The sequence below is a fragment of the Branchiostoma floridae genome, chromosome 15 (assembly GCF_000003815.2).
Source record: "Branchiostoma floridae strain S238N-H82 chromosome 15, Bfl_VNyyK, whole genome shotgun sequence".
NCBI lineage: Eukaryota > Metazoa > Chordata > Leptocardii > Amphioxiformes > Branchiostomatidae > Branchiostoma > Branchiostoma floridae.
Window position 1 is genome coordinate 5,603,832 of NC_049993.1, and position 25,372 is coordinate 5,629,203.

General features: G+C 41.0%; 1 protein-coding gene across 1 annotated transcript; it reads left to right on the plus strand.

Annotated features, from left to right (window-relative positions):
- The first annotated feature begins 687 nt into the window (after positions 1 to 687).
- Positions 688 to 23,888, plus strand: LOC118431896 (solute carrier family 35 member E1-like). Its single transcript, XM_035843319.1, has 6 exons — positions 688 to 1,086; positions 2,065 to 2,135; positions 2,838 to 2,975; positions 4,108 to 4,233; positions 9,361 to 9,612; positions 21,543 to 23,888. The coding sequence occupies exons 1-6, from the start codon at positions 753 to 755 to the stop codon at positions 21,816 to 21,818; spliced, it is 1,197 nt and encodes a 398-aa protein (XP_035699212.1). The 5' UTR covers positions 688 to 752; the 3' UTR covers positions 21,819 to 23,888.
- Positions 23,889 to 25,372: the final 1,484 nt, after the last annotated feature.

The window sequence follows — 25,372 nt, forward strand, 5'->3', positions numbered from 1 at the left end:
AATTTCCCTAATGGAGTTAGTACTCAATGGATGGAGGTCTTTGGGGATTCCATGGTCCTAGAATATAGGATGGAAAGGTCATTTTTCAAAACATACCGTGCTCTGTTTATTACAGCACCTGACCAATGGTCCATTGGCAACGGACGTATTCACAGGTTGTGGCATAGTGAAATCTTTTATTTATGTATTCCATTACTTTTACATTTACTTTGATACTTGATACTGCACATTTAGGTATATGCTGCAAATAAGCACATTTCTCAAACATGTATTTTCTCAATCATTAGATTAAGCGTCCTTGCTACGTATTTTAGTAGTTGATTGATTTACACTTGTTTGAAACTATTTTAAACGACTTTTTTTAACGTCGGTGGCTATCCAATAAACTTGTCTGTAGATTCAATGTTTATCCAGGTTTAACCTCCTTGATAAATCAAATGTTTATGTCTACTTCAGTTTGTTGAAAGAGCTGATTAGATATAACGTTACCAAGCTTATTCTGCACGATTGGACTGACTGGATCATTTGAAGATTGGCATGACACAAGCTTCCTCTGGTTGCCATGGTAGCCACAGTCACCAGGACAACCCGGGATGGGGGGACTCCCTCTGCCGACGTCATGATGACATCATGTACCATAACAGGTCACTCGGGGTCAGCCACGTTGTCGGCTATCCTGAAACCGGATACCCACCGCTCAGCCAATCAGCGGGCCGGATTCTGCTCGCACCTGCGCCGTGAGGGCATCCAAGATGGTTGACCGGGAGAAGACGGAGCTGTACCGGCAGGCTGTCCGCATCGTTTTCTTGTGTTCCGTGTGGTTTACGATCAGCTCCGGTGGTAATGTGATCAATAAGCTGCTCCTGAATGAGTTCCCGTACCCGATCACGGTGTCCATGATGCACGTGCTGTCCGTGTGCCTGTATCTCGGACCCATCATGCGGATGTGGCGGGTCCCCCTACACAAGCCGGTTGCGTCAAGCTACTACATGAAGATGATCGTTCCGCTTGCAGTGGGCAAGTTCTGGGCTTCCGTGTCCGCTCACGTCAGTATATGGAAGGTGCCGGTGTCATACGCGCACACAGGTAAGGTTTGCTGAGGTTTGTAATGAATTTACCGCTGTTATGATACCTACAAGTCAGCCACAGACGGTGCCCATATGTTTTGTTAACCTACTGCCCCAGTTGTAATACTAATAGACAACAGTGACCAGACTACTCAATTAAAAGTTAAAGGGTTAAAAGCTGTTGCCAATTATTAAGCAGATGGACAATATCTTGGAAGAAAAGTTGATTGTACTGTATAAAAGAAATATGCACCTAATCTTGAGTTAGTTCTGAATGAAGGAGTTTTCTATGGGAAAATGCATTGGTTGTTGTTAATAATTACCGAATTGATATGATTAATATCTTAGACTGTCTCTTCGTGAGAAAGTTTGTTTGAACATTTGTTTACTCATGAGGTGAAATTGGTAGGCTGGGTGACATCAAGGCCTTGAAACATGAAATGACTTAAGAACCTTTACTGGACTTTGTTGGTACTTTCTCTAACTTTCTAACTCTCCATGCGTAGAGTCAGTTCAACAGGTCTTTGCCTTTCTCTTCGTTCATTTTCCAACCTTTGGGCTTGATTTTGGACTGAGATGGGTCATGCTTTCCCAACAGAGAGGCTCAAGATTCAAACAGAGTTACTTAACATCCATTTTTTCTCAAAGTTTCTAGCTCTGCATGCGTAGAGCCAGTTCAACAGGTCTTTGCCTTTCTCTTCGTTCATCTGCCAACCTTTGGGCTTGATTTTGGACTGAGATGGGTCATGCTTTCCCAATAGAGAGGCTCAAGACTCAAACAGAGTTACTTAACATCCATTTTGTGAAGCTTCACCAGGATCGTTGGAATAAACAAATGTTCAAACCAAGGAGGTTAACCTCCTTGTTCAAACAAAAAAATGTAGACCTCAAAATGATCAGTGTCTAAATCTGAATAATGTGTATAATGTTAGATATTTATCAAAATAATGTAAATAGTGTGATTTTAGTAATCTTGTGATTTTCTTTTAAATTCCAGTGAAAGCTACCATGCCCATATTTACAGTCATTCTAGCCAGACTAATAACGAAAGAAAAGCAAACAACTAAGGTAAGTTCAGGGTCTAGTCTGATTTAGAATCTGGTCCTTTTGCCACTGATATAAGACATTTTAGATTTTTTAGAACATTTTTTTAAAGTATTGCAGCATGGTAATGTTTGGTTGTTTTGTATAACTATTAAACTATCTTTAGGCATAATATACCAGTTTTATACATTACGTACAACCTACAGGTGCATTAGACTGTAATAGACTGTAACAAGGTTTGTTCCACGCACACTAAATTAGATACAAGTTTTTCTTGTCATAAGTGTGGCACACTCTATAATTTGTTCAAGGTGTAACTCACCAAGTGGATGTCCCTAATCTAGACTAAAGCTTTGCTGTAGCTACTCTCCAAGCAGAGGTTAGGCTCCGGCTGTTTTTTTAACGTTTTTTCTAGTCGTTTTTATCGGGCTTTCTATTTTGTCATTTTTTTTTTGGTTGTGTCCGGCCTAACGTTTTGACACAGCAAGATATAATAAAAAAATAGAAAGCCCGTTAAAAACGACTAAAAAAACGTTAAAAAACAACCGGAGCCTAAGCTCTGCTTGGAGAGTATGCTGTAGCTACACTGGTCTGGTAACTTCAAAATATATGTTCTTTTAGTACAGTATCTAAATTTTGTATGGTATTGCCAACGGAGCACAATCCAGACTATTATTGTTGATCCTGGTACATAGCACAGCTGATTCAACTATACCTTTCCCACAGGTCTATTTTTCACTGATGCCCATTGTTCTGGGTGTGCTGGTTGCCACGGTAACAGAGCTGTCCTTTGACCTGATTGGTCTACTTAGTGCCCTATCGGCGACAATCACATTTGCTCTACAAAACATTTTCTCCAAAAAGGTAAGTGAACTTATGTTGGGGATTTGGTAATTCTTGGAGGGGAAGGGAAAATAAAGCAGGGCAGGTACACTTCTGACTACTAATGACAACACAGGTGTACAAGGGGCGGTCAATAAGTAATGCCCCTGACCCACTTCCAGTCGTCTGATCTAGAGGAAATTTTGTATGTGTAATGATTCATATCTTTATAGGTTATGTTGCAAAAAACAGCTCTGAACTAATTGTGGTTTCTGATTTACTGGTGTTTGAACTGAGTCAGGTGCAAAATGGACCAGGTGTGAAATGGAACCAGTTGAGTGTCGCGCAGTGATCCGGTTTTTGTATTTGAAAGGACGCACACCAAAGAAGACTTTTGATGAAATGAAAGAAACTTGTGGTGATGATGCCCCATCATATGACCTTGTAAAACGCTGGCATCCTGCATTCAAACATGGCCGGAAGTCTGTGGAAACAGCTCCCAGACTTGGTCGTCCCTCTTCTGCCATTGATGAGGCATCTGTTTGAGGACCAACCTGGGGTGTCCTACAAAAACGGTGTCCAGAGCTGCATCAAACGATGGGAGAAATGCATAACTCTGGGTGGTTCCTATGAAGAGAAAGACTAATAACTGTGCCAAGTTTCATTAATCTCTTGCTATGGAAAATGGGTCAGGGGCATTACTTATTGACCGCACCTCGTACCTAATTCTGTAAAAAATAATCATCCTCATTATAAGAAACATTATAAGATTCAGTTAGACTCTATACTGTCCCTTTTACAACTATTCAGCTGTTGGGAAAAATTTGAATTTACTTGACTGTAGATATCAACTTCTAAAACCCCCCCCAAAAAATTTTCCCTGCACCTTGCAAAGGGAAATTAGGTTTATGAATTATAGATCAAATTGGAACTGTTTAGAAAGTTAGGTAAAAAAAAATAGAATATAGAAACCATTGGTATTGCACTTATGCTAATAACCAGTGCAAAGGATAAAAATTTACTTAGACTTATGCATCTGGTATTAGGCCAGTGAAGGTTAGGTGACATTAGGAAAAAAAGTACCTGAACAATACTTTCACAGTTTTACTCGCACTGTCCTACATTTGTTAGTTTGAAAACATATGTATTCTTTTCCATATTTTCCATTCCTTAGGCACTAAAGGAGACAGGGATGCACCATTTGAGGCTTCTACATGTGCTGGGAAAACTGGCTACACTCTTTCTGCTTCCCATCTGGATCCTTATGGATGGCAGCAGGTTCCTCACAGAAGAAAGTTTGGTAAGTTACAGTGACTACAGCAGCAGCTCCCTCTAGCAGTTTGGCTTGGAACTACAGGTGCTCACAGTCATTCTCGATAATGCTTTGTTGGTTCAGAATTCGAAGAGAGTTTGTTAAGTTGTAGCATACTGAGGCTGCACTTTGTTTTTATTAGGTTGGTAGGTCATAGAATATTGGAATGGCTCCAGCCATCGTAGCCCTGAGGAAGATATCGGAAGCATTACAACAAACTTTCTTCCTTGATTTAAACTAATCATGCGTAAGCTACAGATTAAAGCAGGTATTTCACTGAAGCCATGGCATGTTGGTGTTGCTGCATCCTAACTTGGATGTGTGTTACCGGTACTCTTAACTTTATAATGGGAATACCATGCAAAACACATAAAACACACAAAGCGTGAAAAGATTCACTTTTTAATCAATTAAATTTATTGAGCGCTTTGTTTAACCACTCAGATGCAGCAATGCCACCATTGTGTCGAAGCTTAACCCTATCTAGACCAGGGGGGGACTAAAAGTGCCCGCGCCGACTTTGACGTCATATAATTAGCGAATGACGTGTGCTAGGACTACGAAACTTGGTGACTTTTCCTAAAATATTGTTGGCAACAATTCTGCGAAAAAAGTTTTTAGTTTGTAATTTTTCGTGTTGCAACGGGTTTCTGACAGGCATTTTTTCCCAAATTTACTATTTTCAGTTTGAATTATCGGATTTCATGGGTTTATTGCTAGATCAAACTTGCTTATTTATATCATTAACATCGTGTGTAATTTTAAGTTATATTTTTATTGAAATATTCATAATTTATGCTAATTTGATGATGTCATGGGTCAAAATCCAAGATGGCGGACATTGTCATTTTCAACGATAAATACATGTAATTTATACTCAAATACCGTCAAAATATTTTATTTTCTTACAAAACACAATCACTTGATCATTTTCAGTCCATTTCTATTGAGATTTGGGGTTAGGCCATATTGATTTGATTATATGGATGACATCCTCCGGGAACTCCAAAACTGATGCGAGCGAGCGAATAAAAAAAAAGTTTGGCAAAAAAAAAAAAGTTGCCTTCAGTATGAAATCAAAGTGGCCAGGAAGGTTGAACATAGGACTAAACACACATAGTATGGTATACCAACAGTTAGGTGTAGGGACCAGTACATCACACGGGTGCAAAACATTTTTTTCTTCTTGGACCAATCCGAAAAAAACAGACCTGAAAAAAAAACAGAGGAACCGGTTTCGCCAATTACAAAATGGACACACTATGTCGGCAGCCATTTGAGTAGAGTTTATAGTCAATTGCACCAAGTTTCTACAGTCAAAGGTACAGAGACAGTTAGCCTTTATTACATGGAGATGGGATTTTAAAATGCAGTGGGAGTCCAATAATCCACCAAACAGATTCCTTTGTAGCAAAATTGACCAATTACCATTGTTTTGAGTATTGCCAGTTGTCAAGTTTCCACAATCAGGTCCAGGTCCATGTCCGGACCTGGAAATGATCCTCTGGACCTGAATTTTCTGTACTGGTACCTCCCCCAACCAACAATAGATTTTTTTCTTTCTGTCCTTTCACATCTTATTCTTTGACTTTAGATTCATTTTGGCATTCTATATAGCTGAATTTTCTGTACTGGTACCTCCCCCAACCAACAATAGATTTTTTTCTTTCTGTCCTTTCACATCTTATTCTTTGACTTTAGATTCATTTTGGCATTCTATATAGCTATGGCATTAGTTATCTGTTTTCTGATACTTTTTTTTCAATCTACGGAATATTTGTGCTCATTTTACAGCTGCTTTGCACAATTTATTGTGTGGTCGAAAACTTTTTTTTTTTTTGGAAATGGCCGAAAATTGGTGCGAGCGCGGATGTCATCCATATAATCAAATCATCGTGGCCTTATATGTGGAAAAAAATCATATTTTAGAAAATTCACGGTTGTCGATCCAAGATGGCGGGCAATGATGTCATTTTCCGACGTCATATAGACGTCAGTGTCGTCGTCATTGGCAACATAAGACTTGGCAGACTCAGACAACAATAAGATAAGCTTTATTGTCAACATTTTGCTCAAAACATTTAAGTATAGCGGAAATTTCATATTTTGACGATTTTAGCCCAAAATATGACATTATGATGTCATAATTACGTCATATTACGTCATAACGATACCAAAATTACAGAAAAGATAAAACTTTACTAGTACATTATCCCCTCCAAATTTGATGATCGTAACCCAAGCCGTTTTGAGAAAACGAAGGGGGGGTCAAAAGAGCCCCCCCCTGGTCCCAGGGATCCCAAAAAAGCCTGGTCTAGATAGGGTTAAGTGGGATACTGTGCTAAATCACTGTTTCATAGTCACTTGCTCCCCCTGGCAATTCTATGTGAAACAACACCTAGCTTTACAGTTGTTGCTTGTAAGTGGACTGATTGACAAAGTAAGCTACTCCCCCTGGTGACAGTATTCAAATCTGGCAATACTGGTGACAGCAGTAGTATGAAAACTGCCCGCAGAATGACAAAATGCGCCTTCTTTGTTTGGCATTGTAACTTTTAAAAGCATTGTAAGGGGTAGACTGAAGCTAAGCATAGGAGAGTAAAGAAAAGATGAAGATTGTACTACAGGTATCAGAGAAACATTTGCTCAAAAAGCATAAAAAATGCTTCCACAGAAAACAGAGATAAGATACAAATCACCACTCCTGCAGATATAACCTGGACGTACGATATGTTCTTTCATATCAATACTAAAACATCTTCCATATATCTCATAACATGTAAGTATAGTATAGCTATGACTATATCTAGTTCCTTTGAGTGTCTCAGAAGTGACCGTTGTTAGATGAACGTAGACTCTATCCGCTGCCATGCTGTACATAGTACGACGGAAAGACCTCGGAAAGTGACGTTTTCCATTTAGCAGGAATGCCTTTCATCACGGTCTTATCTGAACGTGACTACACGGTACTGCAAAGGGGTAGACGCCTTTTACGGGGGGAGCGTGCACGGTCTGCGGCCCAACGCCCCTTCAGACGCGCAGAACCAACACGAGCTTTACTTTCCACAGTCCCGTAGCTCGTGGAGTGGCGTATTTACCGGGCAGACAGAGCCCCAAGCATCCACTCCCTTGCTAAAAGCCATGTAGCACAGGCCATCGTTGAAAATTGATACGTTCCATTAAGGGGGGGCTAAGCCCGACCAAGCCTCTCAACGGATGCAATATTGTTCCAATGCTTTTAGCCTTGTGCACGGAAAAGAAAATACTGCCAGGTTTTGACGCACGGAGAGAATATTTTCTGCCATCTGTGCTAAGATAACACGATTCTCTGGTAACCCGCCCCCATGTTCCGAGGCAAGTGTGCTAAGTGCCAAAATGGTGGGACACTAAATGGAGACCCTCAAGATCATTTTCTCAAGAGCTAATTGGATGGGCCATTCACTTAGAGGAGGAAAGAGCCTTTGTCTTCCACATTGCAAGTGTGAAGAGTCTGTCTATGGAGAGTACCCACAGTTTTTACATAAAGGAAGTAGCAGCTGTGCTTGTAGCTGTAGGTGTGTGGGACTGTGTTTGACATTTGCATTGAAAACATTATTAACCCTCTCCCCTTCATTGCTTTTCGTGACCAAATTTTACTGGTTCTGAGGTTAGGGTGGTTGTAGTAGTTGAAGAGGGACCTATTCATTGAGGTTTAGACATCCTAATCTGCTTCTAATCTCTTCAATGCTGGCAAAATATCCCCATCTATTATCTTTTACATAGCCCATGCAGTTTACAAAACTTCTGCTTGGTCATGAAACAATCTATTTCTATCTTTTTTTGCTGTATACGTAAAAATGATGGTTATCAGTTGGTTGAACTAACAGTCTTTTAAAATCTAGTTCAAACAATGTCAAAAGACAGCATTGTCATTACTGTTGGAAGCTCTGCAAAGATAAAGTCATAGTTTCACCCTAAATTTTCTTTCAAGTTAGTACATCACGTAGTCGGTCCAAATGAGTAGATCATGAACCCCATCATAGTTATCTATGTTAACATGTTGGATCCTAGCACTTTCGGAATGCCTCAGTCTCCCACATGTGAGCTAGGTACTACAGACTGTCCAAACTTGTCCTGTCTATTTTGTTGCAAGTAGTTTGTCCAAATGTATTAAAAATACAGATTATCAACCATACAGTAGTCATGTATCTTTACATAGGCCATGGCACCCGAAATGCTGTGTCCATATTAGAGTACTAGGATTCTCAGTCTCCCCACATAAAAGCTAGGTACTGTTCAAACTTGGCCTGACAAGTCTATGGTTTGTTTCTGTAAGACCCATAATTGTGTACCAGGCTGACCACTGATACCTGGGCCTGTTTGAGTTAACCTGGGTTTTAGGGAGGGGACCTCTAACCCCACAGTCAACACTCTCAGCCCGCATGCTTTGTTTTTGTTGTCACTGCAAACAGCTGTGGTTTCTAAGAAAATTTTACTACAATCTTCTTTTTCCTTTCTTTCTGCTGTACTATATAATTCGTAGCTTATAAACTTGCTGCTTTGCAGCACAAAAAGACGTTATATTTTTGTCACAGATTTAATGAATTGTGATTTATTGTACAACATGGAACTTTGTACAGGTATAAAATAAGACTAAGAGGTTTATATATGCATGGCCAAACAATCTGGTTAATATAATGTACTAACACAGGGCGGAACATCCGTAACTTCCCAGTTCAACCAACAGTGTAAGCTTGCAGCCATGCAAGAAAATGTCTTCATTTGTTTCCTTCATTCTGTTTGATTGGATGCAGCATAACAACCCGCAAGGACTGAACAACACTCGCATCACACAGGGCTAAACCTGGTGACAAAGAACGAGAAATTGTTGAGTAAAAGTACAGACCATGATGTTTGACTGAAAGCACTTATGAAGTAAAATATCTGTTTTTAAAATCGTTGATATCATGCATGAGATAACACCATCTAAGTACCAAATGTTAGTTACAGGGAACTTGAGGTTCCTGCTACTGATCTACAATACTGATTGTTTTCTGTAGTAACAGGTAAAAGATAACACACACAGCCTTGTGTATGTGAGAAAATAACAGCACGTCTTGTTTGTTTCTACTCCAGTCCGACAAAGAACAGTGGTTCTGGGTTCGAATCCTAGGGCTGCTCGTCACCAGCGGCTTCTGCAACTTTGCGCAGAATATCGTGGCGTTCACGGTCATCTCCATTGTCAGCCCGCTTAGCTACTCGGTCGCGAACGCAACCAAGCGGATCCTGGTTATCACAGTCTCCCTGATCACGCTGAAAAACCCCGTCACCTCGACCAACGTGTTGGGGATGTTAGTGGCCATTATAGGAGTCCTCGCATACAACAAGGTGAGTCAAGACTGCTTATGGTATTGTCCTGTTCTTGCTACCTGTTTTCTTTTGTCATCAAATTCTTTCCTGACATCTTATGTAAAAAAATAACAGAACCAAGTGATTCATGAATTGAGCAAACTTGTGGCTTCGTGTTTTGTATCCATACGCCCTCCCAACACATTGTGCATTTGGCTTTGTACATTCAGAACAATATAGATATATATCTAGAAGCCTGTTGTGATGTAATGGTTGTAATGTATTTTATTGCTTGTTCTGATTTGACATATTGTATCTTTAACCTCAAAACGTTTTGTTTTGATGTGTTGCAAATAGAATTATTATTGTTGAAGGTGACGATCTAACCAGACATTATTTTATATAACTGAAGTTTGGGGTTGCTTATTCAACATAACTTACTTTAAAGAAACAAGGTTTACTTTGTGTATGCAAAGTCTGTGTGGGGAAAAAAGAATATAATAATCTCTATTATCATAAGCAAAGTTGCTTGCATAGGTCTTCATCAAGAAAGCTATGGAAGATGCCAAAAGAAATGATTGAACGATTTAAAAGATGGATGGATGGATGGATGGATGGATGAATGAATGAGTGAGTGAGTGGACTAATGATTGATGAGTAAAGTGTGCTCTAGTGCTGTGCTTATCAACCACAGCAACAGGTAGTAGAAAATGGAAACCTACGTGGTAAAATGCCCATTGCAAAATAAGCTTTTATTTCTTACATTGGATTCAAAGTTCCAGAGGATATCACAAAGTTTGTGTTGTTGTAGACAATAAAGAACAGCATCATCATGTTTGTGTTGTAAGATACTTGTAAGATAGTTCTGGTCATGGGAATGTGTGTGTGAGGGTAGAGGAGGACCCATCCCATGGACAGCTGTACTCACACACCCATGCTGTACCAGGAAACCACTGCCAGGGTGGGGTGGGTTTTCTTTACAGCTGTCCTGGTAACTGCCTGGTACCAAAATCAGGCAGCACAGTGTCATTTTACGCTGCCTTTCTGTGTCATCTAAACATTACTTTCATCCACCGAGTTTACTGTCAACTTCAATTTAGAAATGTTTTAGATTTTTAAAAAGATTTTTACATTCTTAGAATATATATAGAATGTGGGAATCCGTATCACAGTATCTCCAAGTGCATCACATATTTACCTAGATGAGAGAAGTGGTTGCTTAGATCAATAAAAGTACAAATGTACTTGACTTGAGAGCAGCACCCCCCTCCTCTCCACACTACCACCCCACACTATACTGTACACACATCATGTTGGGGACAAAATTGGGGGACTTAACTATACAGGGGCCTCTATAGTGTGCATTTTCACCCAGGCTTTATGATCCAACTATCAAAACAGATCTGTACAATACAGTATACGTAGTTTTACTACTCTCATAGTAAACGTTAGTAGAGATTTGATGTTGTCAACCTGTTGTATCATTTATGTCAAATAGTGCACTGCCTTTTTCTTCAATTGGATAGGAGATGGTCCAGTTCTGCTCAAAATGTACATATTTGGTCTTAAATGTGGAAATATGACAGACTTAGTCACATGAGTACATGCACTTGGCAGTTTTTTTTATTAGATAGGATATGTTCCATTTCTGCTGAAGATGTACAAATTTGATATTCAATATGCAAATATGACAGACCTAAGTCACATGAGTCACATCCAGTGCTGATGTGAGTGGAAGAGTCCAGTATTGCCTTACTGCCATTCCTGCTGGCGCCAGGAGAGCTAAGCCAGGTTCTGTAGCACCTTTATCCACAGCAGACACGGTAAAGCTGTGGGTAAACAACGACATGACTGACACCGGGGGACGACACCGCGGGGGATTAGGGGTTAAGGGTCATCTGGAGATGGTGCCAGGGCCTGTGAACTTCAGGACTTTTATCGAATTATAGAAACATTATTTTTTAGTTTATGTTTAATATTGAACAACAGATCTTGTATCCCATGAGTTAAATGATTATTTTTGTAGCATGTCTATAAGAATTGCATTGTAGTTATATTTGAAAACAATAACTTTGAATAAGATCTTAATGGATCTTCTTGACTTCAATTTCTATCAGTTTTTGTGTGTGTTAGCATGTGTGTGTGTGGGGGGAGGGTATCAAACCTTTAACTTTATGGAAATGTACAAAAAAGGTAAAGAGCACTTTGACATTCTTGTGGGAAGGGCTTCTAATGGAGGTATTAAGAAATTGAAGTAATCAATTAATTTAAGACCCGGGTATTAACCTGTACAAACATGCATTACGTGGTCATCTTGTGTTCAGCTCCAGGCCACACAAGCTTGATACAGTGGATCACATCAACGCACATTCATTTTGTTTCAACATCTCTTCATTGTTAAAGTCCTATAGTACATGTAATGCATTTTCAGGTCTATCTTCTTTTCCTTTTCTTATATCAGACCTTTGTTGTCCGTAGGATGTCATCCATAAAGTTTATGTGGCTATAGCTACACCTCAGTAACAACATCACGACTGAGTAGGAGTTTCCAAATATTATCTCCAAAGTACCACCTTAGCCCACTGTTTAACAAATTTGCAATATCATTTTACCATGCGTAGCACCAAAGTACTAAAGTGCCCCATTATGTCATAGATTGATAATCACTTCTAAATTAATTGAACAAATTGTGCAGCTTTCTCTATTATTACCAGTATTATTATTACAGTGATTCTCCTATGCAACCTCAATTGTACATGTGTATAGCAATAGATATATTCCTTCCAAAATATTTTACAAAGAAAACAAGATTAAGATGTCTTAACCAGAGTTCCCAGAGGGTGTATTACGTAGGTGTGTCCACTTGAGGTCAGGTTTCTGTAAATCTCTGGGCAGTAACATGTCTGTCATCAGCTGGCCTTATCATTGGTCATCTTATCAGCTGCACAAACTGCCCTGGGAACAGGAGCAGCTCTCTGTCCCAGGAAACAGGTGCCGATCTCTGTCCCAGGAATATTGAGGTGGATGAAGTTGTTCAGTAAAGATCACTTATTATGAGTAGATTTTTTTTGGGCAAACGTTGACCTTTATTAACATTATATTTTTTGTGTTTGTAATGTTTGATGAATGGAGCTTCTGTGTTGAAGTCGGAGCTTCTGTGTTGAAGTCATTTTACAAAACAATTGACACCAATTCAAGTTCCCGGCATTTCCCTTAGTATGCGTTGAAATAATTCTACAAAACAATTTCCTCTCCTCTTAGTTTCAGTATTTCCCTTCAATAACAAAATAAATAATATCAACTGTAGATGCAGTGATGATGATATTTTAAGATGGTAATACATTGTAATACAAAGCCTACAGAACATGTTAGTCTACAGAACAATTACCCGATCGACTAGCCCCTCCCACCCAATTAGTGTTCGGTTTCCCTGCCTTTTTTCTTCAAGGAGGAAGAGATTTGGACCATTTAGTTCTGCCTTAATTATCGGACACATCTTAAGGCGATGTCTTTAGGAAGAGTTGTTGTCCCTCTCGTCTTCAGTCGTTCCTTATCATTTCAATGGCGCGAGACTGCCCCCCTCCCTCACAACCAGGTTTAGGGCACAGCTTTTGAGTTGAGATGACCAAAGAGCTCTGACCAGGGAGCGATTTGGCGTTTACAGCCACTAATATATATAGGCTAATACGCGGTTAGCTTACGGCTATCCGTCGGCACCTTTGGACGTGTTTTTTTCGTTTGATGCACCTTTTTTCGCAAACACATTAGCACAAAGAAATACCACGAATCTTGACAGAAATCGCTATCGAAATTTAAGAGATATATTTGCACTAGTAGAAACAACAGTACATTAGTTAGTGAGGGGAACAATTTTAGACAGAAAATGATACCGACACAAAGTTAAGTTTGATGCGTCTTTCAGTGTTTTTTTCGCTTTACCCTTCGTCTTCACTAGTCTGTGTAATACCCCCCTCACATTAGGCGCGATTCGATCGGACGACGAGTCTGCGAGCTCTAATTTACGAGGAGGCATGACCCTGATGCCGACGAAATAATGGCAGAGTTCCCCCTTGCCATCAGGGTCATGACTCCTCGTAATTTCGAGCTCGCAGACTCGTCGTCCGATCGAATCGCGCCTAATGTGAGGGGGGTATAACGCAAACTCCGCTATCCGGAGCTTGTAGGTACCTCCCCGCGCGCGGCAATGTAGGACGGGCCTAAGGAGTGCGATTAAATCAGGCTACGTCTTAACAAACGTCGCAATTTTTTCTTTACGGATCTTTTTTGTTAGTTTGTTAATTTTGATCATTAAAAACATAGGCATATCCGCACATGGACATCTCATAGACAGATGTATTACTTTGTATGTCAAAGCTTACAATTGAGTTTTCTTGAAGTGATTTTGAGAGGATTCGTTTGTATTAGGTAGTAAAACACTATTTATGTGTTGTATTTCTCTATGTTTTCAACGTTATATCATTTCGTCAAAATTGCAATTAATTAGAATTGGATTGGAACAGTCGTATTCTATATTATGAACTGGTCGCAGAAAAATAAACTTGCAAGTTTTAAACGGCTTCGTTGTGTACAAAATATTCCGTCATCAAATAGCTCATTTCCGAACTAAGTGACCATCGCGAAAACGGTCACATGCATTTTGTTAATACATAAAGGCAAATCTAGCAAATTTACTCTAGCAAATAATGTAGACATTGTAGAAATCTCAACATAAAAGATCGTCAGAATTTTGTCTATTTCGGTTGCTTGGATGTTCGAAGTGTTGTTAATGGCAAAAGATTTCGTTACTTCTAAGATTTTAACCTAGTCTTTTAAAACGTTCCGTGGTTTGCAGTGTGCCTCTCAAACAAACATCGGCCAAACCTGTCGTTATCTAACTCACATCGGAATTTTAAAGATATTTCTCAAAATACCAGCATTTCATCAGAAAGTATTTGTCTATTGTGTGAACTTTATTTGTTTCTCACCACGTTGTTTTATGCTAACTGGAGTGAGCATTCCAAACTTGTTTTGTTCAAAGACCTTTTCTTTTCTAATTTCTTGTGCCAGACGTACAGCGCAGCGAATCTTTGAAGCTTCGAGAAATAAAGTAATCTGCCGTTACGTTTTAGTAGACCCTCAGAAAATTTCGGTCCTTTATATGGACTGTTTTTAGTATCGAAACGTTTGTTACTTTTGTGACCTCAATTGTTTCGTTTCATTAATTAAACTTGATATTTTTTCGTTGACGTTGATTTGAACGGTACACTTTCGTTACATCTATCCCGTGGAGCATACAAGTGTTTAGCGCTAACGACAACTTGTGGCACAACCTTATACTCGAAAAGGGTATATAACCACGAAACATTTCTTTAGTCTACCGCATCCTGTACATGCTCTTGTATCACATCGTTTCGTTGACTGATATATTAATGGTCTTGAAAAGATGCAAAGGAACCGCTCAGGTGCGGACAGAGCGCGTCTACGCCTTGTAATCTTCAAAAGGAACCCACGAACTCTCCACCTTACAAGTCACTTTCCCTTCCCAGATGAAGAGATAACGCCAAGCCTCAAGTTTGTGGCCGTTATCTCTCCGAATCTCGCCTTCAAGTGCCAACACTGAGTCTTTTCTTCCCGGACTCTCAGAAGTTGGTTTTCCCAGAGACGGACTTTGTCGGCTGTCGTTCTTACTTAACATTCCCGGACAGTGAAGTAGTAGGGGTGGCGGCGAAAGTGGGGGTTCCGAGACAACGGTTCTTGTACCATGCAGTTTTACTGGTCGGGAAGAGCAAGGAATTTCTCTGCAACATTGAACCTGTATATACTGTATGTACGCCAAAAAGCAGTTACTCAAGCAATTTCTATACTGTATATAGCCGTCCACATTTCTTTTGCGACCAGTGAAAAATAGAAATCTGTAAGCTAAGATTGCATTGAGATGCCGTATGTTTCTATACAGTACCTAAAGTTTATCTCTAATCACACAAAGTTTATCTACAGGTTTTAAAGTGTATCTTATGAAACGTTTGTGTTGTAGTTGTTAGTGTTAGTCTGTTACCGGCTTCTGCAAATTCACATTCATAATTGTGTGAGTTAGGTGATAAATATTTGAGGAACCATGAAATGTGTCAACTTTTCACGCAAACAAAGTTTGTGTCAATTATCAGAAGCCCGTATTTCTTTGCAGTGTGTGTTTTAGAAGATATCCTGTCCAACGTTTGTACCTGTGGTTAAACCTTAACGACTAACAACACAACTGCGGTTGTGCCAGCATGTTTTCCCAGTGATTTTGCACAGGAGGAATGTAACATGCGACTATTTTGTGACAAGGCAAAACTTCCTGTTGTTGCCGTTTAACGTCAGGTGCAACACGTCGTCCCTTCTTCTCTATTCTTGTCCTTTCTTTGTTTACCTGAACGTCTTCCCTTGGCCTTGTAAGCATGACCGCAGGATGTACGTACTTGTATTGTCTCTCCACGTTTACTCATCTTAAGGTAAATATAGTGCGAGGATACAAACATTAGAAATTGGCTGCGGTGTTTTGACTTATTTTTTGCCAACAAAGTGTTTTGTCTGAACAAACAGGACGAGGTCATTGCTGGTTGTTAAAGTTTCCAACTACTTCCTTGTCAGATTGTACATGTCTGGTAACGTTACCCACAACAACGTTGACAGGAATAGAAAATGGCTTTCAACGATGGGAAATCTTTCTTTTTTTTGTGTACAAACTGACTATTTTCTATCTTGTGTCAGATGATTCTTTTGAAATTTTTTTAAAATTTGTTTAGAAAATGACGATCCTGTGTTTCAGTACTTTTGTCAGTACATGTATCATTAAAATGTTGCCACTTGTATGAAAATGGCAGACCCTTGCTTGCGTCACAAAAACATGCACGTACTTGAAGAGGAGCCAAAAACTGTCAGAGATTCAAAGATTTATTTCTAACTGGTCTGTATTTTGACAGAGTATACGTGTGTATTTGTAAAGGATATGGTACTAGTTGTCTACACCAAAGTCACGCACCGTGCAGTAGACGGAAACGGAGCCTGGTATCCGTTTTCCCTCAGTTGAAAACTTTAGACGGGGTACAGTAGAAGCCATTTAATTGCACAGCAAATTAACGCACAGTTCTATGCAGTCCAGCCGGATAATTGCACCAGCTTCGCATTATTGCACTAGCCGGATAATTGCACGAAATGCGCTTTCAGATAGGCTGTGCAATTAAACGGCTTCTACTGAATTGGATAGGGCTACAGGTACTACGTAAGGCTACCACGGAGAGGAACTTAGGGTCGGTACCAGGCATCTGAACCGTCCCCTGTACGAGCCCCGGGTTTGTCTGCGGTCCCCGTGCACAGTTCCCGCTGTGCTGATACCATCTCGCATATAATGTCCCCCTACGCACTCGCGCTGACGCACGCGTCAAGCCAGGCTGCAAAAGCACAAAACGGCATGTCATGTCCGCTCCACGTCTGGTCGCACCTTTCGCGCCGCTTCAAGGCAACAGCCTTTCGGGAGCACCTGACCGTCCCCCCGCGGGTCAGCTACGAGAAGTCCCGGCGGCTTCTCTCTGTACCACCCGATCCTGACGCGCGTGGCGCCGCCGGTTCTACTGCCATAGGAGTGGCCCGGGAGGGTTTGACAAATGGTCTGCCCAACCTGACGGATGAAACGGGCTGAAAACAACCGTAAGACACAATGAAAACACTTTCACTTTCTTCCTTAGAGCGCCTGCATTCCAAGGAACCCCTCTGCCCCCCGCTCGCTCACACAAATGAGGGCACACCTGCTGTATTCTCCCACATGTAGGTACACCAAAACTTGAGAAGCTTTAAAAGTGACCAACGCTCTTAAGACAGGAATGTGCCCTTAGTTCTTGCGCTGACCGTAAAGACGTCACCTTAAGAGCCACCCCTTTGGGCGCCCCAACACTCAAGAAACAACAGTTTGCTCAAGTCCTCGAGAAGACGTAGCGATGTGATCTTAAGAAATGGTCGCTACTGTCGAGATTGCGATCTTTGAGTCCCCCAAATATTTGTGGGAAGGTCGTGTGTTGTGCCTGTACCGTAGGTAGCACCATATGCTATCTGTAGGGTTACGGGAGGTCAAAACCTGATCCTTGAACATCAACAAATTATCAAATCATCTCAATTGCATTGCCCGTCTTGATAACGTTAACAATGACGTTAAATTTGAATACAGTTGAAGCTAACCAATTGCATTACGGCCTATCGCATACCTCGGGAATCTGCATAAAATTCTGAAAACCCAAACCATTTCCCATTCACCCCATTATGAATGTGATGGCTTAACGGCATACTTCGGAGATCTGCATAAGATAACTACATCGCATACTGACCCAAAAATATATAATAAAAGACAACGTTGCAACCAAAAATGATCGACATTGAGCTGACAAGAGTCTGTTCAAAGGCATTAAATCAACATAATTTTAGAAATTGTCCACGGAAAATACGGTTTCTATTGAAAATCGAGCCGACTTCCGATATGTTGCTGTGACGGACTTGTGTTATAAACGTGCAGAATTGAAGTCTACAGTCGGGCTGTAAATGACGCAGAGACTATGCATTGTTCGGGTTTGCTTTGTTTGAAAACAAGGGTGAACATGACCGACAAACCAGCGATGCGCTCCGGTACAATGAACAGGATATTTGGACTCGCTGTTCGGAGCGCAAAGAATGGACGCCAATTTCTCATAGACGTCATTTTGCGCTGTGTTCCTGTCAAAACCAGATTGTTCGGGGGGAAAAGAAAATAAGAGGAGCAAAACTTTAGAATTTTATGAATGTAAGGAACTTCAAGTGCTTGCAGTGTCCGTTTCCTTCTTGTTTCTTGGATTTTTGGTGCACAAAGCTAACCTATGTAATCTGTTTTATTGCTTGTATGAGAGGGCTTGCTAAAACATCAAAAGGCGTTTCTCCTAAGTTTACTTGCAAGATTCGCGTTGTTATCAATTGATAGTTTTTTTTTGCATTTGATATATCACTGATACAGGAGCTTTAATGAAAATTTTGTCAAAATCTAAAATAATTTTAGTTTATCATACAAATGTTTAACTTAAGGGGCAGTTGATACCGTTTGTTCTTGGAATGTTTATGAACAGCTTGAAGACGTTGAGACCGGTGTTTTAAGAAGTCCATTAGTTTCTTTACCCGGGCAAACATCTTGCTTTAATGCAAGGACAATACGTTGTTGAACCCTCTATCGTTCTAATTGCCTCTGCCAGCTATAGACACGCGAGAGGCGTGAACCGACTTGTTCGATTGTCCGGGGATAACAACTTGGCCAAACAAGCGCCAGCTTTTCTAAAAAAGTTGGTTGTGGCTGAGGTTTTAATCTGTGTACAAACTGCTTAGGTTTTGTGCAAACTTCGCTGTTAAAACTCCCATTTGTCCGCGCCACGTGGGAAGCGGAGAGTTCTCCGTACCACAAACAACCTGCTCTTATTGACCAACAGATAGGCAATGATGACTTCCGTCGGTGCGTGGGCATATTTTCCACGACTTGTAACCGTGCAGTCGGGGATCCCTTCTATAGTACTTATGTCCTACTCTGTAAGAGGGAACTGGACCACTTAGCCTTTTGAGTTCGGAAGGGGGATTCGCTTGCGGGGAGGGAGATAGGGCCGAAAAGCGGATTATAGGGTAGGAATTCGGAGTAGAGTTACGCGGCTCTGCCAATCTGGATTTTCCCTTTCCGCTCCATATCCCGTGAACCGGCGGGGCTTCCTGGGGGCGCGGGCTGAGAGAGCGGGCTGGCGACAAGCCGGCGACACCGCCAGCCTGTCCACAACGGTCCCAGTCACGACAGGCTTCCCCACATCTCTCAGCACTGAGTATAGGGACCGTCGGGAACGAACGTGGCGTTGCTTGGCGACCGATCCGTAAACTTTACGGCGGACTAACATTCTCAAACCATCGACACTTAAACACGACATAAAATCCCGTGCGAAAACGTATTTCTTCAGTTCCCGAAATATTACATGTACTTGCTTACGACTAGGGACATCGTAATGTTGGAAAAATACCTGTACAATTTTCTAGTCCAAATCAATATAACACCTGTCTTCTTTTTTTCCAACGGTTTGGCTAAACTGTCTATAGTGTCCGACTTATCCTGTCTAAAATTGCATACTTTTGATAAAAAGTCGAATCTTTAAGACATTATCCAACACATATTTTATTATCTCTGACTGATTAAAAAATATGTAATATCATCGTTGGGTTTGGAAATGAAGACTTGATTTCTATCACATCTGTTAACATTCTGGGAAAACAAAACGACGTTTCTTCCTAAACTGATTAAACAAGCCCACTCATGTCCCCCTCCACAACTCGTATTTCTTTAATCTCTCTCATTTATCTAAATTGTCAATCAAAACATGCTAATTCTCTCCTTTCTTGAAGAAACGCTATCACCCCGTGCCGTCAAAACACTTGTGTTCTTAGCCCTCTCCCCGGTAAATAGACATGAGTGCCCCACTCGCCACCTTATCGAGTGTACGATTGCTGTTCGGTAAATATTGGCTTTGCTCCGCCCACCAATTAGCGGAAAGGTAGTCTCTACCGGCCTCCTTTGGATGCTGAAAAACTGCAAGAAATTGCCCGAGTGAGGCAGGATAGTTTGATAGAACACTTAGTTGCCAACATAAAATCCTCTGGTTGGCTAAGTTGGCTAACTACTGACAAATTATTCGCCTTAGTTAAACCGATTACTACTGTTTTACGGCCTTGTGGAGGTCTGGTGGAAACGTAGCCTAGAAGCATAGACTCTCTTTTCTTGAAACGAAAATAGCCAGTAAGAGGGCTGGTTTCTAGATTAAGTTTATGTCTTGAATGAATATTGTAATGATTGAAAGTTTGACATGTTAGTTGTCCTTTAGAAGACTGTGTGCGAGGCTAAGACAAATCCCCGATGGCGCCCTGGCTACATTTTTGGCTTGGGTTCGGGGATTGGGAATAAATCTTGGGTAAACCGACCGCACAATGGGTTAGGAAACGGTCCGGACTGTGTTTAGCTTCATCCGACCCGACCACAAGGGTTGGCATCGCTGAAAGGAGCGCTTTGTGCCGTGGTCTTCCTTCCTTTAAGACCGAGGGGGACTGGGGTACACGGGACGAAATATATGCGAAAGACTGAACGAAAATAAAGAGAAAGACGAAAACCCTATACTAGACCCAGGCTAGGGAATATTAGTTCTCAGTCAGGCGGTGTGAGATTTTCTTACTGATAGCCGTTTGCATAAATCCACACCCATGGATAAATGTATTCAAGAAATAGACCAAAACATGGTGCTAAGTTTTCCAACTGAGTCTTCTCTGGCGGACAGAGTTATTTGGCAAACTATTTACGAATCTTTTGAAGGCTGTGTTATTTCGCAAACTATTTACGAATCTTTTGAAGGCCAAAAAGTGCGCAGAAAAGGCTATATCTGTATATGAATCTCCCTATCTCCACGCTACATACACCTTAACATCGGATCCGACTGAGTGCAGACAGACAAGCCTGTGTTTTTCCAGGGTGACAGTTACATGTTTGCGTCTCAAACAAAGTACAAGAGACGGCTGTCAACTAATGTGACAGAGCCGAGGGGCCCGTCTCACAACACGTCTTATATACGCCGCCTTCTTGTGTCTTGTACAGTGAGGAACTAAATAGTTTATCTCCTGAGAGTTATGCTTGTCCACCTGCAAGATTACAAGTTTGGGCTCGGTAGTGCGATAGGTGTGCGACAGGAACTTGGGAACACCTGGGTACGTTGTGTTCATTGTGACAGTGTCGTACAAATTTCAGCTATCTTCTGAGAGGGAAAGGTTGTCGAATACCCTTGTTAACAATCGGATAAATGATTTACATTTGAGAATATATTTTCCTATCCATACAATGTAAAAGTCTGACGTTTAATTTTATACATTAAATGTTTCTTATAACGTTTCTGTTTTCGCTGTAGGCAAAATACGACCAAAGACAGGAGGAGAAGAAGACGACGTTGCTGCCAACGATTCACAAGAACACCTTGGTGCACAACCACTTCCAGCTCGAGTCCCAACCGAACGGCCCCACTTCCGCTTCCGGTTACAACCCGGCCTACCTGAACAACCTGCCCAACTTCAGCAGCAGCAGTGGCTTCACCGGAAACAGAAGTACCCCGGGAACGACGAGCACATCCGGTTATGTCGGCAGCCCCTCTGTGATGAGTCAGACAAGAACGTACATGGATGTCTAGCAGGGTCTGTGGCCAGGGTTGGGGAAATCTCCAGGCAGATATTGAGATAAAGAAAGGCAAAATTGTAACATTTCTTGATCTTTCTTCAGCTCCCAGTTCCTCAGAGCAACTGGTATTTTGCTGCACGGAATATGAATCTTGAGAAATGTTACCATGTTGCCTATCAACATCTGCTTAGAGATTAGGGTTGAGGTACAATTGTTAACAGTAACGTGGTCAATGAGGCAAAGTATGTTGCTAAGATAGGAAGTCGTCACTGTGAAAATTCTATAACCTTTCAGAATTGCTTTTATTTCATTTTCAACATTGCTTTGATTTTACTTACCTCATATGAAAGGAGTAACACTTCTGAAGAAAAGCTAATGATTTTTTTGTGAAAGTCTGTCGCAAAGTTGCGTCTTTTATTTATTTTCACTGATGTGTAGTTGTTAAAATGTTTTCCTTTTAACCTTTATGTTTTTAAGTCTTTGCTGCATGTGTCGTGTGGTATGTATGAGGAGGTTGAAGAAGAAGACAAGGAATAATGTACATAATCTTGGATACCACTCAAGGAGATAACCATTCAATAAGTGCAAACGTACGGAACTACAGTTCGCGTCCGCTGAAGGGTTTGGACGACACTGCAATATGCGCAACGATCTTCGCAAACCTCTGTCCCAATAAACGCAATACTAAATAAACGTACGCGGCAACGCCATAATCTCTACGCCATGGGGAACCTATTTTCGCCATGGTAATACCACAGCTTTAGGCTCCACCCTGAGGCGTTGTCAAAAAATTCAAGCACATAACGTTGTCTGTTCGAACAACCAGTATAGAAGTTAGCGATTCACTTGACGCGTGGCAGGAAAATAGGAAATATTTGAATTTTGTGGAGTAATGTCCTATGTTTTGAATTACGTGTTAAACGTTTAAGGAAAATGACTGTGGAAGTCCACAAAATCTGAAATATTGAAAGAATTTCTCATCACTTGTATAGAAAGAGACCCATCCAAAGGGGTCGGATTTATTTTTGTGTTTGTATGATAGCATGGTTCTTGTGGCATAGTAAAGATAGAATTCTGTCTTCACTTGAAGTTGCGAAACAAGGGGCCTTCCTTCTAAACAGGAAAGACTACTCCACATATCATTGAAGAAATGGTAAAAATTAAGCTGTATAGACTTGTATAAAGTACAATGAAATCTACATTTTACTGGAGTCGTCAGAATTCTTTGGTGTATGTAAAAATAGATGACGATATGTTGTGTATAATACAAATGTTCACTGCACGTCAGCATCTTATGCTTTAATTATGAGTATTTTCCCCGTCTTTTTATTCCACGTAAGCTGCTAGTTTTGTTTTTACCTTTAGCGTCCGTGTGTATGAAATATTTGTCAAAATCTGGATTTGTTATAAACGTTAATTTGTGGCGTTTTGATTAGTCAAAGCAATACTGAACACCATGTTGAACAACTTATTTCATCGAAATATTGTCGCACCATGAAACACGTAACAAGAAACAGAATACAGCTCATATGTGTGTAGTAGTCATATTTGTTAACGCGCGAAAACAGTAAAATTACAGCAATGATTTCAGCCACTGTCACAGATCCAGGGCTTTCCCACGACCAACCCCCGACTATTTCCCAACCAAGATCTGCACTGAGTCGGGAGCACCTGTTCCCTTCGACTAGAAGAAGCAGAATATGACTTCACCAACTTTGATTTTTCGAAACGTATGGTGCAGACGACATTTAAAGATTAAAAGTTAACCTCGCCGACCAACTCCCAATCACAGAAGACCTCTCGTACGTCTGACTCCCAACCGTAGTCTGGAGAAGGTCGGGAGACCATGGTCGGCTATGTGTGACAGGATTTTAATAGTCAAATGTCTCAATTTTGCCACAGAATATTTTTTTCTGTAGTTATTCTACAACTCAGAAGTAACTAACAATCGAAATCCATTGTTGTCGGTTTTTTTAATCATGTCCACCATTGCAATTTTTGTGCTGCGTTGCTTTTCCTTGTTTCTGATTTTAACAGCTGCTCGGATTTATTTCTTAGAAAAAATGATAAGAATGCTGAGAAACTCTGGAAGACGTCGTGTCCGTGTCGTGTCATTGCCCGGGTGAATCCCTGTCGTCTTCTGTGTCTCACCGATGACGGTTTTCCGATGGGAAACTGAGCAAAGATGCGGATCGAATAACATCTAGTTGTTCTTACGAAACACTGCTTGCAATAATAGGACCACAGCGGGCTAGACCCAAAACAACGGCGTCATGATTTTGATAGAAAAGTAAGCAGTTTATTTTAGTCTGGTATCGATTTGATTAAGACTTCCTAACCCGATTTTTTTATTGTGAAGGGGGTAAACTCAGTTCACGTATATGTCGAATCGGTGTGCGTTGAGAAGAATTGTGTTGTTGTAACGTTGTCCGCTTTGCAAAGCCATTGTTGAAAATGTCTTCTGTGCGAACAGTGACAAATAACGGTGTGTACAAACACGGCCATTCGGACATGTGTGAAATGCTGTCTGTGTGTTTCTATCGCAACACGCAGTGTTTTCTGCGCTGGTTGAGGAGTGGCAACACTGCGCCCTAGAAAGGAAAGGCGTGTAAATCGTCACCAAAATGGATCTAAATCGACGCTGAAGTGCCTCTCCACATAATTTAGGCGGGGTAGATGTTGCCCTTAATGGCCCTTGTGCAGGGGAAATGGAGGGAATAAGAAGTCTGGAGTGGGGATACGAGGACAATAAATGGTAAACTTGGAACGTAAAGTCGTCGTGTCCGTATGGGGCACCGTTTGTCCGCGGCCAGTGGGGCCGAACAACTAGCACGTCACTAGCGGGCAGGAACGGCCACTTTTCCGTCTCACCTCACGGCTAATTTTGTGAAAAGATTTGGAGGGCCGATACGGAGCGCAGGGTTAGAATGGACACACAAGGTGGATGGGAGAGTGACGTGAGAGGGGCAGTGTTTTCAGGGGGGTTGGTATGTGGAGGGGGGTCGGGTTACCAGGAGGGGGGTAGCACCAGTGTGAGAAAAACTTCAGCAGGGCGTACTCACAGTTAAGAGCCGTAGGTGGATGGGACTTGGAAGGGTTGTATTTTACAGAGCTCTGACCTTCTTTTTGTGCAGTTCTGGCCCGTACGTGCCAAGTACAGGTCAAGATAGAATAAACTAAATAAACTAAAGATAATTGTTCCACAGGCACAAACATGCTCAATGATATGTACAGGACAATTCTGTTTGACAGCCGAGTAGAAATCCGTGGTTCTTACTTTGACTTCCGTCTGAATCAAAAGTTCCATAATACACGTTAGAAAATCGAGAAATTGTAAGTCCACGTTAAACTTTTGTTATTAGTTGTGTTACGAATGTTTGGACTTGCTGCGTTGTTTGCGTACACTTCGTGCCCCTGACCCAGTGCCATACACAAATTATTTACTTAGAGTGAAAACTGGTTTCAATAATAATACCTTACATCTTATTAAGAACATACGGGGAGGAAGAAGACTTTATATCAACCTTAAGGTTTGTGCATAGTTAAGGCTAATATCTTTAGATACTT